The sequence below is a fragment of the Ambystoma mexicanum genome, chromosome 10 (assembly GCF_040938575.1).
Source record: "Ambystoma mexicanum isolate Mex_15411 chromosome 10, UKY_AmexF1_1, whole genome shotgun sequence".
In the NCBI taxonomy this organism is placed as follows: Eukaryota; Metazoa; Chordata; class Amphibia; order Caudata; family Ambystomatidae; genus Ambystoma; species Ambystoma mexicanum.
In genome coordinates, this window is record NC_090932.1 from 1,236,229,212 (window position 1) to 1,236,246,139 (window position 16,928).

At 44.9% G+C, this 16,928-nt stretch overlaps 1 protein-coding gene across 2 annotated transcripts in view; it reads left to right on the top strand.

The window, feature by feature from the left end:
* TESC (tescalcin) overlaps window positions 1–10,471 on the top strand; it is a 414,921-nt gene extending 404,450 nt beyond the window's left edge. For both annotated transcript variants that reach the window (XM_069619210.1, XM_069619211.1), the window contains one exon: window positions 10,168–10,471. In XM_069619210.1, coding sequence (XP_069475311.1) covers window positions 10,168–10,245 — 78 coding nt within the window. In that variant the 3' untranslated portion in view covers window positions 10,246–10,471. The remainder of the gene's footprint in view (window positions 1–10,167) is intronic.
* Window positions 10,472–16,928: the final 6,457 nt, after the last annotated feature.

Consider the following 16,928-nt stretch of genomic DNA (forward strand, 5'->3'; position numbering starts at 1 on the left):
TGCGGACAGAACTCATTTTCAGGCTCCCTTCTGCCACCTCTTCTCCTTCTCTCATCTCTGACAGTCTGTCTGCTACCCAGGATTGGTGTGCCGCTAACTATCTCTGCCTTAATACCAGTAATACCGAGATTCTCCTCATCGGCACACCTGCTTCCTCCTTTCCTATCACTCTCTGGCCGGCCTCTCTTGGCCCTCTTCCTGCTCCCACCTGTGAGGCTTAAAACCTTGGGGTCATCTTCGACTCCACACTCTCCTTCTCTCCTCACATCTCCGACGTTTCTAAGAAGTCACACTACCAGCTGTACCTCCTCAGAGGTATTCTTCCTTTCCTCTCCTTCCCCCAGAAGCTCACTGTCTCCAGAGCTCTGGTTCTCTCTAGGCTGGACTACTACAACAGCCTCTTTCTAAATCTGCCTGCCTCTACTCTCCGCCCTCTGCAACTCATCCAAAACCAGACTGCGAGACTTGTCCTTGGCCTCCAGCCCAAGTATCGTATCTCTCCAGGACTGAAATCTCTGCATTGCTCCCAGCGGCAGCAAGGATTAAGTTCATTAAGCCCTCTGCATTGTCCATAAGGCCGTCTGGGGCCTCTAAACCTTCAACTCTCTCTTCCTAAATATCTTCCTTCTCGAGCTCTTTACTCATCCACCTCCAACTCCCTCATGGCCAGTCGCTTCTGCAAGTAACGAGTTGGTCGTATATCTCTTTCTTCTGCTGGGGCCTCCCTCTGGAAAAGCCTCCCTGCCTCTCTGAAACTTGAGGAGAACCATCTTCGATTCCGGAAGCACCTCAAGACCTTCCTCTTTGCTTCTGCTTCCTCTACTCTGCTCCCCTGCTGATCTCCTGGTTGAAACTGAAACTGCACTGGTTTACCTGGCTACCCTCTGATCTCAGGGCCAGGTCCACTCCCTGGCAGTTGCACACCTGCACTGCCCCCTGGCAATCCTTGCACTCAGGGACTGTTCTTTATCCCTATAGGCCCCTACCAGCACTTGACACCTGATGTCCGCCCTTACCTTGGCACTTGCCACCAGCTGGCCGCACTTCTCATTTATTGTCGTTATTTATTTTATATCTTTATTCATCTTTTTTTTTTTTTGGTTATCTTATGTACTGCACTGCTCCCCCCTCAATGTCACCTGGCCTAGTAAGATTGCTGTCTGTCTTCCCTCTGTTCACCCTCCCTTGCCTTGTCGCGCCTTGAAACACTATAGGCGTGTTATAAATGCCATATCATAGCCTTTAAGAATACTTTGTCTACTTGTATTACTGTTTCTGTACAATTATAAGATGACTTGATAACTTCTTCATTATTTCTGTAGCATGCGCATCTTCATCTCAAGCCCGAAATGTTGCTCATCATTAACACCTCCTCTTCTAGAGCCTATAGAATATTTATGTTCTCTCGTCTCTGCATCTCTTCTGGGGGCGTCAGCTCTGCTCTTTATGATGTCACCAGTCTTCCCTTTTGCTCCGTATTCACACTTCCCCCAGGATTTCATTCAAATGGCCGTCAGACTGTTGTGTGTGCAGGTATGGCTTTCTCAATGGGAATCTTACTTCCAGGGTTCTCCTTGGTATTGGTATCTTCACTGGTACTGCACGTGTCTCACACTCTGGTTCCCAACATATAGGTAACATGGGGGAGGGGCTTTGGGTGACGGTACTCGGCTCCGCTTCTACATTTCGATTTGCTGAAGTGTTGAAGGTGCTTGAGTAGGTGAATCAAGATGTTCAAGAATTTGTAGTTTCTGTTAATTATTTATTGGCATATGCAAGCATTTCTTTTTTATTTTCCTGATTTTGGATGAGTTCAAATAAAGTAGGCTTCTTGAAATAGTGACAACGTGGTCCTTTTCTTCTAATGGGGAGCTTAGGGGTGCACACTTTGATGACAGTGCTGCAACATCTTTTTATGGATTTTGTAGAAACCGGGATGCTTCCCACTGTTTGCCAAGAGGAGGAGGGACACCACGTCCTTGCTGTTCGCACGCCCCATGCTTTATCCTACAATGCTCCAGGATTTACACACTGGAGCAGAGCCGTCTGCGGAGCGGGCTGTTGCCCATCGTTTGCCAGAGGAGGGCATGCACCTTAGCCTTGCTGTTCCAATGCCCCATGCTCTTCACGACAATGCTCCAGGATTTAAGCATCGCAGCGTAGTGGTCTGTGGCTCAGTCTGTTTCTCGCTGTTTGCCACGGGAGCTCTGAAGCCGCAGCCTGCAAGAGCCCATGAGCCACGCAGCCAGGGCGCTCCGAAAACATGCATGAGTCATAGTGAGCAGTATCACCTACCAGGACCTTTCAGGTGCTGAAGTGTGCGCTGCAGTTAATAGACTTTCTTGGTTTATGAGTGGCCTTGGTTAAAGTACTCAGAGTTCAGCTTGTGTGGCTATTACTCATTGGGATTCCTATTGTCACCTATCTTGGGATTCCCTCTTGATTGATGAAGTTGGAGACATTTTCCAAATCAATAAGTACCTACCAACTGGATTAGATCAACCGGGTCACTGCCCTGTTTATTTTCCAACTTTGATTTAGGATATAATTAGTTGGTGATAATTATTGGACGAACTTGTTTGCAGGCAGTGTCTTTATGTTTATCGATTGATAAATCCTGTGAATCTGATTGAAGCTTTTTGAGTCTTGCCCATAGGAGTGGGGTTCAGTGCCTTTACTGATTAAGGGGTAGGGTGCCGGACTATGGTCACGCCATAAGCCACTTTGGTGTTCACTATTTCTTTTTAAAAGACTTATCTAGACTAACCACTGCATACATTTTTGCACAGAGCACTTTTGTACTTTTATTGTACACATTGTTCTTGCTAATTTGGCTCTTTATAAAGTGGATTGTTATTTTCAGTTTACGCAAGTATTCTATTTTACACTGCACTTTGTATGCATTGTGTAAGCTGTTTCATTAGTTTTGGCCAACCCCCCCCTCCACCCATTGTTTCATTGATTTTGGCATCCAACATTCTCAGGTTTTGTCATTTATCAGATATGGGGAAAAGAACAGCGCCCTAGACAGTGACATTGAGGTCCTGGGGGTGATTTTAGGCGATATGGGCAAAAACACAACTCTATTATTCAAGTGTCATTATGGCATGATGGTGTCATTCCCGGTTCTGTGTGCCCTACAAAGCCCAGAGCAATATAGTGACTCGCAGTGTACCAATTGGCCATCATGGAATTAACTGGTAAAGTCTCACACACAGAGGGCTGCTGAAAAATACACTGAACCAGGTGGGCCAATTAGAAAACCCTTCCGAAAACGAGTCAACTAAGTCAATCCTAGGAGTTAACTATTCAGAGGTGACCCCAAAACATGTTTTCTAACAAAAGTCCCTAACTGTCTGTAAAAGCTAAAGAAAACCGGGGGACCCCAGAGAATAAGGTTATGGTATCGAGTCTGTTCTGCAAGGGCTCTTATTCTATCATCAGAGAAGATTTAACAGATATTTTTAGATCCCCTGATCCGTGGGTGAAGGACCATCAGCCTTGTTTATAACTCTTTGGTGACAGGTCTCCTGCAATTGAGTTTAGGACATTTCCTCCAAAGGGTTAGTCTATTGTGATGCAAAAGCCATTCAAACGGTTTCCCTTAGATGTGAAGGGTCTTGTACTTAATGGGCATTTTTCATCTCAAGCACCTTCCCTGCCAAGTGGTTTGACTACTGACACAGACACTGCCCTCACTCCTTCAATCACTGTCAGTTGTTATGCCAGACAAACCATTTCTCTTTTATCAGTGCCTAGTTACACAATTGTACATACATCTATAACCGATACCAGTCTATTTGTGTCTGCCTGTAAGTTGAGTAAATTACACCATTCCCCCTCCCTGAGGGGTGACCCTCATCGTAGTTGACATAAGGTTTCTTAAGAAAAGTTATCAATTTTATCAGGGAATATTACAGGTTTAATGCCCAAGTGTAGTGATCTGGACTGGCAAGATTTAATTAGCAGATTTTCAATAAATTTCCATCCAGGAAAGTTGCTCATTGGTCCCAAGTTTATAATCTGGATACCAGTGCTTAGAAACCACAACTACTAATTGAATTAAGGGCAGACCAACCAGAAGTTGACAGTGTGGATCCATTTGAACGTGGGTTCCCAAATCACGAAAATAGAAAATAAGCTGCCCAGATGGAATATGTTTATCCTTTTCTGTGGATGAGGTTTTGAAAATGATTGTTTTTAATATTTACTCAAGTCCTAGGCGAGAGATAGTGAATCTTAATCCACTTGATACCCTCGACGAATAAGCTACCTATCTGAAAAACATTCATCCGCTAGATAATGATGTGGTAGTCTTAGTAAATAGGGATTTTAACATCCATAATGAGCCTCTATCTGCATTTAAGGGCATCTTTAATGAACACAATACTGTTTGGGCTGTTCCAAATTTACTTTTCCCCCTCGCAAATTCATCAAGATGCCCTCTGCATCTATTTCAAAATGTCCAAGCTTAGACTACATGCAGTTATTGGGCAATGTTTTAGTTACCAACCTGCAAATCCAACCTTTAAGCAGACTTTCTCAAGCTGCCATATTGACTATATCCTAGTAAACTTGGCCATTTGGAGGTTAATGTCTGACTCGAGAATGATACAGAGAGTGTAGAGCGACCATGATCCAATAGTTTTAGAACTCCTGAAACCTAATATTACTGCTAATCATTTGGTGAGATCATCATATCTAGTAGCAGGAGGGAAATTCAATGGAACAAAGCAGGTTTAACATATATAGCTCCTATTATTAATTCTGACTATGAGGTGGTGCTACCTATAGACCAAAATGATTCAATTTGAATACAGCTATGGGGGATATGGGATCTGAGGAGGGACACACAAGTTGTGGGTGGTTATTTACCCACCCATTGACTGCTCATGGTCAAGCTAATTCTTATGGCCATTTAAACCCACCAACAGCCCCTCTCCGCCCAAAACACTTCCTCCTAGAGTTTCTTTGAGCTAGCGTTATCAAGCAGTAACATCAAACATTGGCCTGCCAGTGGTCCTCCTAAACAGTCTTCTGAGAGGTAATAGCTTAATTGCAGTTATAAATGTGTTCATGGTAAAGAAAAAAAACCTTAAGCAAGTGTGCCTTCAGCCACTTGATTCATAAGCAGTGGTCATGTTCTTGGGGCTTGTGCATAGGTAATAGATAGGCATTTTCCAGGCACTGCTATCACATGCCAAGGTACTCTCATAATGTCCAGCTATTACCAACGTATGGTTAGGTGGTACCATTATAGTAGTGCCCGGCAAATGCCTATAACATGCCTAAACAAAAGCCAAAACTGTTGGCTTTGCCAATGCTTGTTTACTTAGTATGAGGATTCAAGGTGCTTTGAAAAGATTGATATAGACCTAATCTATCAACTACTTAGCAACTTCAGAGTCTGCTATATAACCACTACTGGTACTTCATTCTGCAATAATTATAATGATGGTCATACATGGATCGAGGGCTACTGCAAAGCTAAAAGCAAGGCCATTATTAAAGTACTTTAAAAAAAGTAATAGACGCAGTCATCAAGTTGTAACCAAGTTAAGATCTGAATATAAATCTTTCATCGAAAGGACAAAAATGGCGGCATGTGAGCAAATGTGGAAAGCTTTGCTTTCTGCAGCCAATGAAAAAGATCAACAACAATTCTTGCATGTTGAATCAACTGGGCCACCGACATTGACCTTACTAGCTCTTGATGTTTTGATCTCGCCCCAGACTTGGTACACTTACTTTAGGTCTTTATATGTTGGTTTTGCCAATTTCGACCCTACCCTGTGTAATCAGGCAAACCTTATATTTTTAGAATTTTGTGAGACAGAAGTTGCAGGTGCTTTTAAAGATAATTGGGCCTCATTACAAGGTTGGAGGCAGCCTTGCCGGTAAAACCGGCAAGGCTGCCTCCAAACTTGCAAGGAAGTCCGGCACCCGCGAATGGGCAATTACCAGGGTATTCTGGCCCGCTGGACCTGGTAATTGACCTTTCGCGGGTGCCGGAATCGGGTGATCCCCATTCCCATTTCAGCCCCATAGGGCTCAATGGGAATGGGGATGCCTGTAGCACCAGCACTGTCCATAACAGGGCCTGTGCTACATGCATGCTGTGCTCGCGAGTGCCTTTCATTTCACCAGGTCAGACCTGACGGAATGAAAGGCAACCGCGAGCACAACTCGGAGTTTGCCGGTCCGGATACAACGGTACCAGTAAGCTTACCAGTAAGTACCCTTGTATCCGGACCGGCAAACTCCGAGGTGAAATTTAAAACAGAATAACGTGTTGTATTCATTCAAATTTGTATGAGAAAATTATGATAAAGTAATGAATAGAATTAAGATATATTTCCATTTTCTAAGGTTTTGTAAATAATGTCATATCATACATTTTGTGCTGAGGTATGGAATGTTTTCTGAGATTTGTTTAAAGGCATGTGCTCCTTTGGAAACCAAACTGAAATGGTATACTCGAATAGCAAAGAGCAGAACCTGATCAAACTCACGTTTTGTGTTTGTTGCGTTTTTCATGACTTCGTTAGGACATTCTTGGGTCATTCACAAGTATGTTAAAGTAACAAATAAGTCCTTGTTTTTCACGTCGGGTCCTTGCCTCAATTGTGAGAATCCTAATGGGGTACCCACAAGTACAGAAATGAGAGAGGATGCCAGAGAAAATAAGAGTGAAAGAGAGAGCATGTGAGAGTGTGTATGAGAGAGATAGTTGTAGGGGTGTCAAAGAAGAATGCTGACACAAAGGTGGCATGGTTTTGATTACAGAATTATTTTGAAGTGTAAAAGGATCTTTACTGTCCAGAACTTCTAAGGGGGAGTGGGGTTCCCTGTGTCAAAACTAATACTAAAAGGGTCCGTCAGAATGTCCTGCAAAGTAAATTACACTGTCCTGGGTCAAAACCTACACACCACAACTAAAAAGGTAACTAACAGAAAGTTCCTTCTTTAAGGAGAATGGCTCCCTTCTCCTCCTTCTTAGATGGAGTTCAACAGAATGTTCCTTCAAAACAAATATATCAGGGGGAATGACTCCCTTGCCAGGGCTTGCAGGTTTCAGACAGTCTTTACACAATGTTCTCTCCAGTAGAATGGCACCCTATGCCTGGTGTGGCTCTGTGCAATTTCCAATAGAACCAGGGGTAATGACTCCCCTTCCCCTGTAATGGCTTGGCACAATTTACAAGGCCGGGGGAAGGACTAACTTCTACACATCAACTCTCATTTCAGGACCAAGAGAATGCCTCCCTTCTCTTGGTCTGCTTTCGCACAGTTCAACATAAGGCCAATGCAAATGACTCCCTAGCCCTGGTATCTCCATCACAACTTCTGTTTTGGTACCAGGAGAATGACTTCCTTCGCCTGGTATAGATTGATACAATTCCTTCTTACTGCTTCCAGCTTGATATTGACTTTACATCCGTGACTTGTTTTCAACAATGTCTCCAATCTTTTTAAGATCCCAGGCGTTTCTGTTGGTTTTAGTGGTTGTCTCTTGACCACTGCGATGAGGTAGAATTCCTCGAGAGTTTTGCTAATTCATGTTGAGGTCACAGACCCTTCCCTTGTAACTAGTGGACTTATCTCTTCCACTATAATGAAGAAAACGTCCTCTATGCTTTGGGGTCTGAGACACTTCTTGTATGGCCAGGGGTCTACTCCTTTCTGCTGTTATGTTGGACAGGGTTCCAGACCCAATCCTGGTGGCTAGTGTACTCCTCTTCCCCACTGTTATGGTGGACTGGTCCGAGACCCTTCCCTGCCATTGGGCTTCTCGTCTCCACTGTTATGGTGGACAGGATTCCATACCCTTCCTTGATGGCTAGTGGGCTTCTCTTCCCCACTGTTATGGTAGACAGGGTCCCAGACACTTCAATGAGGCCAGTGGCCTTCTTTTCCCCCAATGGTACGAGGAGGAAGAGGTTGGATGCACTCTCGACCCTTCAGGACTCTGCCAGCGGTATGCATTTTACGAAGCCGGGTATGGTTTACCTGCAGCCCTGCATCCCCTCCGGGTCTCCTGTACCACCCTTTACCTGCTTTCGTGCTTTGTTATGTCACTGGTGCTTCCAGGGATGGCAGTCCGTCTGCTCGGCTGGCTCGGCTTTCCCCGTCTGCAGCTCTGCTGCATCTCCAGCTGCTGGGCCACCCGACTCTTCTTCTTGGGATCATGCAGGGGTCCGCTACTGCGAAACCCTGTGATGACTCTTGTGGCCGAATGCTAGCATTCTCAGTTTCCCGGTTCCTCTTCTCATCGGGTCTGCAACCAGATTTTGGATTTCCGGTGCCAAACAATCTACGCATCTGTTGCTTCTCCCAGCAGGAGCAGCAGCTGAGCTCTGCACTGGTCTTGACGACTTTACTAGTCCACTGTCAGTTTTGGGTCTATGTGATTATCTCACACAAAAAATATAGTGAATATCTTTTTTTTTTCCGCACATTTCCACACAATTATATGCAGTGTGATACCCCTGCAGACTCCCCATAATCCCCATACATCAACATCATTTATTAACCGAACCCACCCACTCACATATAATTGTGTAGAAATCTTTGAATTTTTAGCCACGGACATATGGGGTGATACCCTCTGTTTTTATACAATGTAGCCCACACTTGAGGGGCAGGCTGTCAAGGTCCCTTGCTACTTTTGACAGGTTGATCTCTATGCCTCCTCAGGGACACCTCGTCTTAGTACCTGTATTGGGAGCAGTCTTTATGTTATATGTGTTCATCCTCACCTTGGTGTTTTTGAGGCCATTTGTCTCTTTTGAATCACAGTAGTAAATGGCTGTGCTTTCAACAAGAGGGTTGTGGATCGAAGGATGGGCTACAGAATGTGGAGATGTCTTATTATTTTCTGGGCTAACCCCAAGATGATCGTCCTTGTCCCCATTGAGGGAGTCCTTCCCCATGAGGTCCCTCCACAGTAAACAACCACTAGGGGACCTATTAGGTAGTGGCCTAACCTTCTAGCCTCATGTGAAGGGGCAACCCCCTGGGGAGAAGTGATGACACCTTGTGAATCATCACAGAGTGTGTGTGTCTGTCAAAATAGAATTTCTGTGCATGGACAGAGAGAGGTATTGGAGAAGGAGAATAATAAAAGCAATCAGATCTAAAATTCCTGTAGGTCAGGATAGAATTTCTGTGCATGGACAGAGAGAGGTATTGGAGAAGGAGAATAATAAAAGCAATCAGATCTAAAATTCCTGTAGGTCAGCACTCTGGTACATTTCCCAGCTTTTTTGGGGAGGACACAGTAATGTTAGCAGTGAGGCATGGAGGTGAATGTCAGACGTATATAATATGTGTGTTTTGCTGAGATATCACATAGCAGGAAGGTGCCCTAGATGGAGACTCCTGTGCATGAGCAGAGATGTAGGGGCATGCAATAGGAAAACATTTGTGAAGATGAAAGTTAGGAGTTGGTCATATGATTCTTGTCTCTGCAGGCCACGTTATAACACCAATTCCAGAGGTGTCGATCGTAACACAGCTAAGCAGCTCAACCTGCACAGAGGCCGCCCAAAATCAGTGTTCAAAGTGTACGAAAAGAAGTAGTGGAGCTATGTTCTCTGCTGGTCTGCCCCGCTCCCCACAAACACCATCCCTGCGCCCCCTCCCAAACACAATTCAAACCCCCCAAAAAAACACACCTACTATTTATGGGAATGTGCAGTGCAGTGCACTGAAGTGCAAGCTTCAATTTCTTCCTACACTTTTATTTTAAAACGAAACCATTCCAGAACAGTTTCATTTTAAAATAAAAGTATAGGAACAGTGAAACTTAAAAATAAAAAGTATGGGAGCACTGCTCCCGACAGCTCCCGCCCACTTCGACCTCTGCCCAAAATGGAAATACAGCTAAAGCTCCAGATCAGAAGTCGGGTGCATTTTGTGGGGGCAGGGTAGCCAGTGGGGAGAGAAGGGAGTGCACAATTATACTGTTGGAGTCAGCCCATATTCCCTGTATCCTGATGGGCAGTGCTGGTTCACAGGGTCCTAATAAACGTTAAAAGTGACTGTGAACATTATTTTAGATAAGACTTTGCATCGAAAGACAAGATGTTGTGATGACACTAACTCGAGAGAGAAACAAAAGTAATCCCAAGCCAAATCACTCTGCTGTGTCAAATGTCTTTTCAGATCTGGGAAGGAATCGACATAGAGACAACGATGCATGTGCGCTTCCTAAACATGGACACTATCACTTCCTGCCGCTGAAAAGGATCCTGACACCTGAGGGATCACTGAGATCGACAGCAACTCTGCGTTGCAAAAAAAGTGCTGTCTTACTAGTAGTTATCTATTGTACTGTACAGAATCCAGAAGTGCATCTAGACTATATTTTCCCTATTGGGAACAATGTGCCTAATTTAGCAGAAATGTATGAAACAAATGTTACTGTATCTCGAGTAAAGTGCATTTCTTATTTGCTCAGGAGCAACAATTATTTTTCCATTCCTGTATTCTTTATAACAGCAGCGTTGTTTGATCTAGAATTCAGGTAAAGCTTTCTATAGATAAGGTCCCCAAGCTAATTTCGCAAAAAAATGGTTTAATAACGAATGTTCTATTCAAATGTTTTGCCGCTGGTTAAAGCTTCTCCTCAATAGTATCACAAGATTGAATAACCTGAACATGAGCAGATAACAAACGCAGTGTATGCAACAGAGGTAAGTTAGGGTAAAAGGACCACAAAAGGTAGGTCTCAAAGGTGAACTAACAAGATAGAGGCCGCAGACAGCTCTGGGGTGAGCACTGGAAAGGATTTCATATAGCAGATAGGTGCAACGACAGGTGATGTCTTAGACAGAGGTCTTTATCGCACAGGAGAGATGATGAGGTTGACCAATCAGAAAACAGAGCATTTTGTGGCATGAACAAATGAATAGGGTGCACTAAAATAAAGCCGTATATTGAAATGATGTATCCCTATTGATGTTTACGTGAATGTTTGCAATAATGCTCTTACTCAACCACAATCTTCATTAATCCTCGTCCTACTATTTCTCAGAGTACTTGCTCATAAAGGTGATCTGCCTTTCAACATATTCCTTTCCTGAAAATCCTCGATTTATTTTCTTTATATTCCCTCCTCCCAAATTCGACTTTGAAGCACCTGGCCTGTACCAGAATCGTCATGCCCATACCAAAATAAACAGGACAATCTTATCACTGCTGCGGGAGAAGAGGTTGTCAGTACTGTGATGAGGAAGAGTAGGACCAGGAGTAATAAAGATTATGGATAAATAAATGCAGCATTATCTCCAAGTCCACTTCATCAGTCCAGCATTTGCCCATGAAGATCAGACTGGATAAAACGGAAATGCCCAGTATTGCAAATTGCTGGAATTCCATGGGGCATTGTAGGTGAAAGCCAGTGGAGGGAAAGGACCAAAAGAGTCCAGAATCCTACTGACCAATTATCTGCTTACAGAGTGGCCAATCGCCAATCTGCAGAGGAAATCCCTCCACTGTTTCTACACTACAGGCTGAAGACTTGAAAGAATTTCACATAACAGATATGTGCAAAGCTGAGGTCCCTGAGAGAGCCATGTGCCCGGAAACAAGGAGGGGAGTTCTCGATTGAGATGACGACTGAGAGGTAACCATGGGCAGAGAAAGCCAATAGGGGGAAGTCATCCAAAACTGAGGAAGAACCCCAAGCACAACCCGACCCATGAGATTGTTTACAATCAACCCCCAGGGGAGGAACGGAAGCCCAGGGAATGGGATGAGCAGCCCTGAACATGGTTGTCCGAGTTTCGTGGCCCTGGGAGTCCCTGGATGCAAAGCATGGGCAGTAGCTGAAGCTGGGACTGAGTGAGGGGGAAATGAGCATCAGAGCTTCCACCAAGATGTTGCCCACTTATGAGTCTCTACAGCTAGTGTCAGGGTGCCTTATTCACCTCTCTGATTTGAGGTTCTGTTTCTACTCCCCAACACCCCCGGCCTCATTACATGCATAAGGATACATTGCCAGCTCTTTCTGACTAATCCTCACCACATCATCAAACCACGACCCCTTCTCCACTCACACCTCTCAATGTTGGGGTTTGTCTGCCGCTCCCCTACAAACCTAATGTCTTCACCTCCAGTCTTCTCCACCTATACCTTCCCACCCTCTTCCTTGGCATTTCCTCCAACCTCCTCTTGACTCTTTATGTACGGCCTCTCCACCTCCTTATTCACCTTAATCTCGTCCTCTCCATCTGATATTCCTCCTCTCCACCTCCTTGTTCTCGTTTACCTCCTCCGCACCGCTCATTGATATTCCTCTTCTCCCGCTCCTTGTTCACCTTTAGGCAGTCTACTCTCAACTGCCTTGTTCACCTTTACCTTAGCCACACTCTTTCTCCTGACCACCTCTCTCCAAATTCCTTCCACCTGCTCTGCCACCACCACCTCCTTCCTATATCCCTAGCTTCCTCAAACACTCCTTCCCTGTTCAGCTCCTGCACTGCACCTCGCCAGATCTGGTCTCCTGAACTCCCTTCCACTGCTGTCCTTCTGCACTCCTAAACTACCTTCCACTGCTGCCCTGGGAGCTGAGCCTTATGTAGAGCTTGGGTCGTATGTATGGCCGCCTCCTGATTAGCTGGAATGGTCAGATGACCTGTCTGAGCAGGCTCAGTAGCTGGGTTGCATTGTAGTTCAGACTCTTGGAAGGAAGTCTTCCAATAGGCCTGCCACCATCATGAATCACCCTAGTGCAGGGACAAAGGTCGCTGGTGGATTCCTGATCATCACATTCGAGAGGTTTCCAAAGCAAAACCTTCTTTGAAAGCCCAAAATAAGGCACGTATGCCTCACAGATGTGCCATTTTGAAGGTGCCTGAGGGAGGGGTCTCTCCAGCTGAGCTGGACTACTGCTGTGCCCTTTCTGAAGGTATTCTACAAAAACGTCTTTAGAAACTACAGATTCTGTGGAGTTCTAGCGGGACACCAGCTACTAACCCCCAGGAATACAATGCATGAAATCAGTACTGTAGAATCTGCACTGGCTGCAAGTTGAAAATCTTAATTCTCGTGAACAAATAGGTACAGAGCAAGGCACCAATGTACCCAAAAACACGGTAAACGTCCATCTCCTCGAAAGAGCTCTAGAAATCGAACCCGCAAAAGTAGCCCAAGTTACCAAAATGTAACGTAAATCTAGAAAAGGGCGAGCCTTTCCATGTGCACCTTAAATAATACTAATCAACTTAAAGGATATGCAAATGAGATGCAAGAAACATTTGCAGCTCCAGCTACAAGGTCGCTAAAGAGGACAATAAATGCGCTCCCATTTAAATGATCTGCAGAAGTGCAGCATAATTATACCAGAGGGACCCTCACTAAGCCCCCCCCGCATTTTCTCTCTGGGCTTTTGTTGATGCCACTCGGCAGAGCTGGCTAAAGATGCACCCCAGCAGCACCCAGAAAAGGCTCATCAGGTGAGTGACAGCCCTTCGACATCTACACATCACTTAACAGTACTTCTCCCTAACCACAAAGCTCTTACCGTAGATTCCTCTACCCCCCGCCCCCTCCACACCATTAGGATTAATGTCAAAACCATTAAAGAAGCCAGGGAACGAGTGGTAGGAGAGCGCAACCAAAGCTCCTTGACCGCAGAAAGTGCAATGGTACCATGAGTGTTCCTATGTGTTTAAGAAGGCCAAAGGCCAAAGAACACAGACGACACCGCAGTGCGGGACAGACACCATTTACCTAGCATGGGTACACTACTCAGGACTTGCATACCAAAATGCAACTTTATGGTCCAGCATAGGGAACTGCATGACACTATGCACACTTCTCTTCAGTCTTAAAAGACGAGCCTTCGTTATAACACTCCCCTTTAAATACATCTGGGTATTTAGCTTAAATGGAGGGCTTCCAGAGCAAGCTACTTGAGGAAAGGCGAGTGTAGGTGCTGTGAAAACAAGAATCGACCAAGCTAACAGGTTGGGCTTTTGTGTAGGCATTTGCCAGGCACTTCCATAATGGTACATCTGGACATAAGATGGGAACAGGTGGAAAATGCTGTTTTGAAGAGGGGAGATATAAATCAAGTGGCTCAAACCACACTTGCTTAAGACATTTTTATTACACCAGTAGTACATTTACAACTGCAGTTAAACCATTACATCTTTGCAGAAATAACACAGACAGGCCAATGACTAATGTTACAGCTTCATAGAGCTAGCCCAAAGAATCCCATGAGTGTGTGTTTTGGGCATGCAGGAGCATGTAGTGTGGGAATGGCCTGCGGGTTTAGCATGCCAATGGGCAGTCAATGGTTGGGTAAATACCCAAATACCCACTACATACTACGTGTCCCTCCTCACATTTCACCTTCCTCCTAGCTGTAGTGTAATCCAATGCAATCGTTTTTACTTACAGTTGGCACTTAAGCACCACCTAATAGCCAAAACGAATACATGGGCAAATTGTAATCCTCGACAAATAAAGGCTCAGGGGAGCAGTGTGAGAAAAGGAGGGCAGTTATGACTCCAAAGGAACACACGCAGGAGCAAGGGCTCTACACATAAGATTTAGAAGTGGGAGAATGTTTCTCCCTATTTTTAACATTTGGAAGAATAGTGACTTTTGGGGGAGAAACAAGTAATTCTTATTCTCCAAGGGGGTATTTTTAGGGAATTTAAACATATTGCCCCTTTATAATCCATGCTTCTTTGCATTTAGTAATTCATGCAAATTAAAACAGACATTTTTACCCCAAACTTCCACAGCAGATTAGGCAATAATATCAGAGCTCCTTCATGTACCACTGCAGAGATGATGTATCCATGGTGCTGCGGGTGCAAGAGGTTCACAGGCTCCTCTGTGTCTGTTTTCTCTTTTTGGTTGGGAGTATTTTTACCCATAATTTTTTCTTTAGAGTATTTGCTGTAAGAGAGTAAAAGTGGGTGGTATACGACTGCTTATCTGTAAGACTGGAAGAAAAAATCACACGGGAAAGACAGATTGACCAATGAAAATCAGGCCCTTTCCCAGGCGCGATGCTCTAATCACTGCTCGCACCACCGCCATTAAAATAGAAAAGTTACTAGGTCCCTTTTTGGATGACGGTGGCCACTTTGGAACATGTTTCTTATGGCTGCCATCATCCCAAAAGGGACCTAGTCCCTTTTCCGTTTTAATGGCGGCGGCCATTTTTTTCCATCTCCGATGGGAGATGGGCTTGCACTGAGCTGATCTCCCGTCAGACAAAAAAAAACCATTCTGCACCCCGTTAAATACTTGGGTACAAATAGCTTTTACGGCCCGGCAGGGGCTCGAACAACCAGCAGCTCGAACTGAGGCTCTCGCTTTGCTCGGGTTTACCAAAGCTCGGGCTGGCAGGCTGTTGAATCCCATGTCTACCCCACCCCCCCCCCCCCCCCCCCGCCGCCGGGGCATGAAAGCTATATATTGTTTAATCTGCAAAACAAGGAGACTAACTCTTGTTTAGATATGTAAGTGAAGGGAACATGTGTGGTGGGATGGACTGTAACGCTGCAGGGAAAAGTAGGAAATGAGGTCAGTTAAGGGAACGCTGGAGTATTAAACCAATACTTGTGTTCTGTAATCACAGAGAAAGCAACAATGAGTAGCCACAAGTTGAGTTGGTTGGGTGAGTAGATGCGAGAAAGAGAACTAGAAAGAGAGAGAGTGTGTGGGTGAAGTGAGAAAGGCACCCCTGCTAGCTCATTTCCAATAGGATGACTCTCCTGCAAAAGGCACACTTTGAAGTTGACAAAACCATGGGATAAACGGTGGCATATTAACACATCTGAGCGAGATGGGTCAGAAGTAGCTTGCCTGCTCGCTAGAGACATGAATGTTTTACCAGTACTGTGAAATGAAAACATCCCACAAGATGCCGCAAGCAGGTAGGACAATGGGAATGGCATGACAACAGCCTGAAATAAACCCCAACATCGTTGGTGGGGAATCCAATGGGTTCACTTATACACGAAAAAGGGTGCCACATTGAAATAAGGATGTCATTTTCCAGCATGTGCAGCAGTGTGAATTCACAATGCTACATCATACAATTCTGTGGTGATCAGAGGAATATACCAGGACAGAGCAATGTGGTTTACCAAATGAAACTTCAGTAAAGCTAGCCACACAATAGCACACGAAAGACTTATAAACACATTTGACTGCCTTAGCATAGGAGTCAGGTGGGTTAGGGAATAGATAAGGGGCACGCGCCAGGGTGTATTGGAACACGAGTCCATTCTGAGGAAATTAACAGACAGGGAGGTTTGAGACGCTTTTTGCTGCTCTCTCATGCTTTCCATAAGGGCTATTGCAGTGAAGCTGAAGGCCACGGGAAGACTTTTTTGGAGACGATATATAGACCTGTATATGGGTTGGAACCTCAGAGACACTGAATAAAAAGCGATTTAGAAAAGCTGGGGTATGGTTTAAAAGAAGCAACTTAGGTTCAATTCAGTAGAATGCGAAGTCACACGCACTCAGGCATCCAGAGGTACAAGATCGGAGATGGGGCCTCAAGGGACTCCATATAAATGACGATTTTAGGGTTATCAAATGGCTTGTGTTAAGGGTCCATGTCAGAAGGATGATTGAACATTCTGAGGAACCTGCCCAAATGGCACTATTTTGATGACCTTGTTTTTCTCACTATGTGCTTATTTTTCATTTCATTTGCTCAGCGGGAGGTCCCGCATTCCCCTGTACCCTTCTCCGTCATGTTTTAGCGTTCAGTTAATGTTCCTTCCACAAGTGGACGGCGGGGTGGGGGCGGGACCTTGGGGGAAAAGGAAGTGACGGGGTGCGTAGAGGGGAAGGCAGTTAGAATAATAAAGGAGTTGAGACCAGTACTGCCGTGTGGGCCTCCTCATGCGTTAGCTGTGTATGAATTCTGACACGGCCACGAGCCT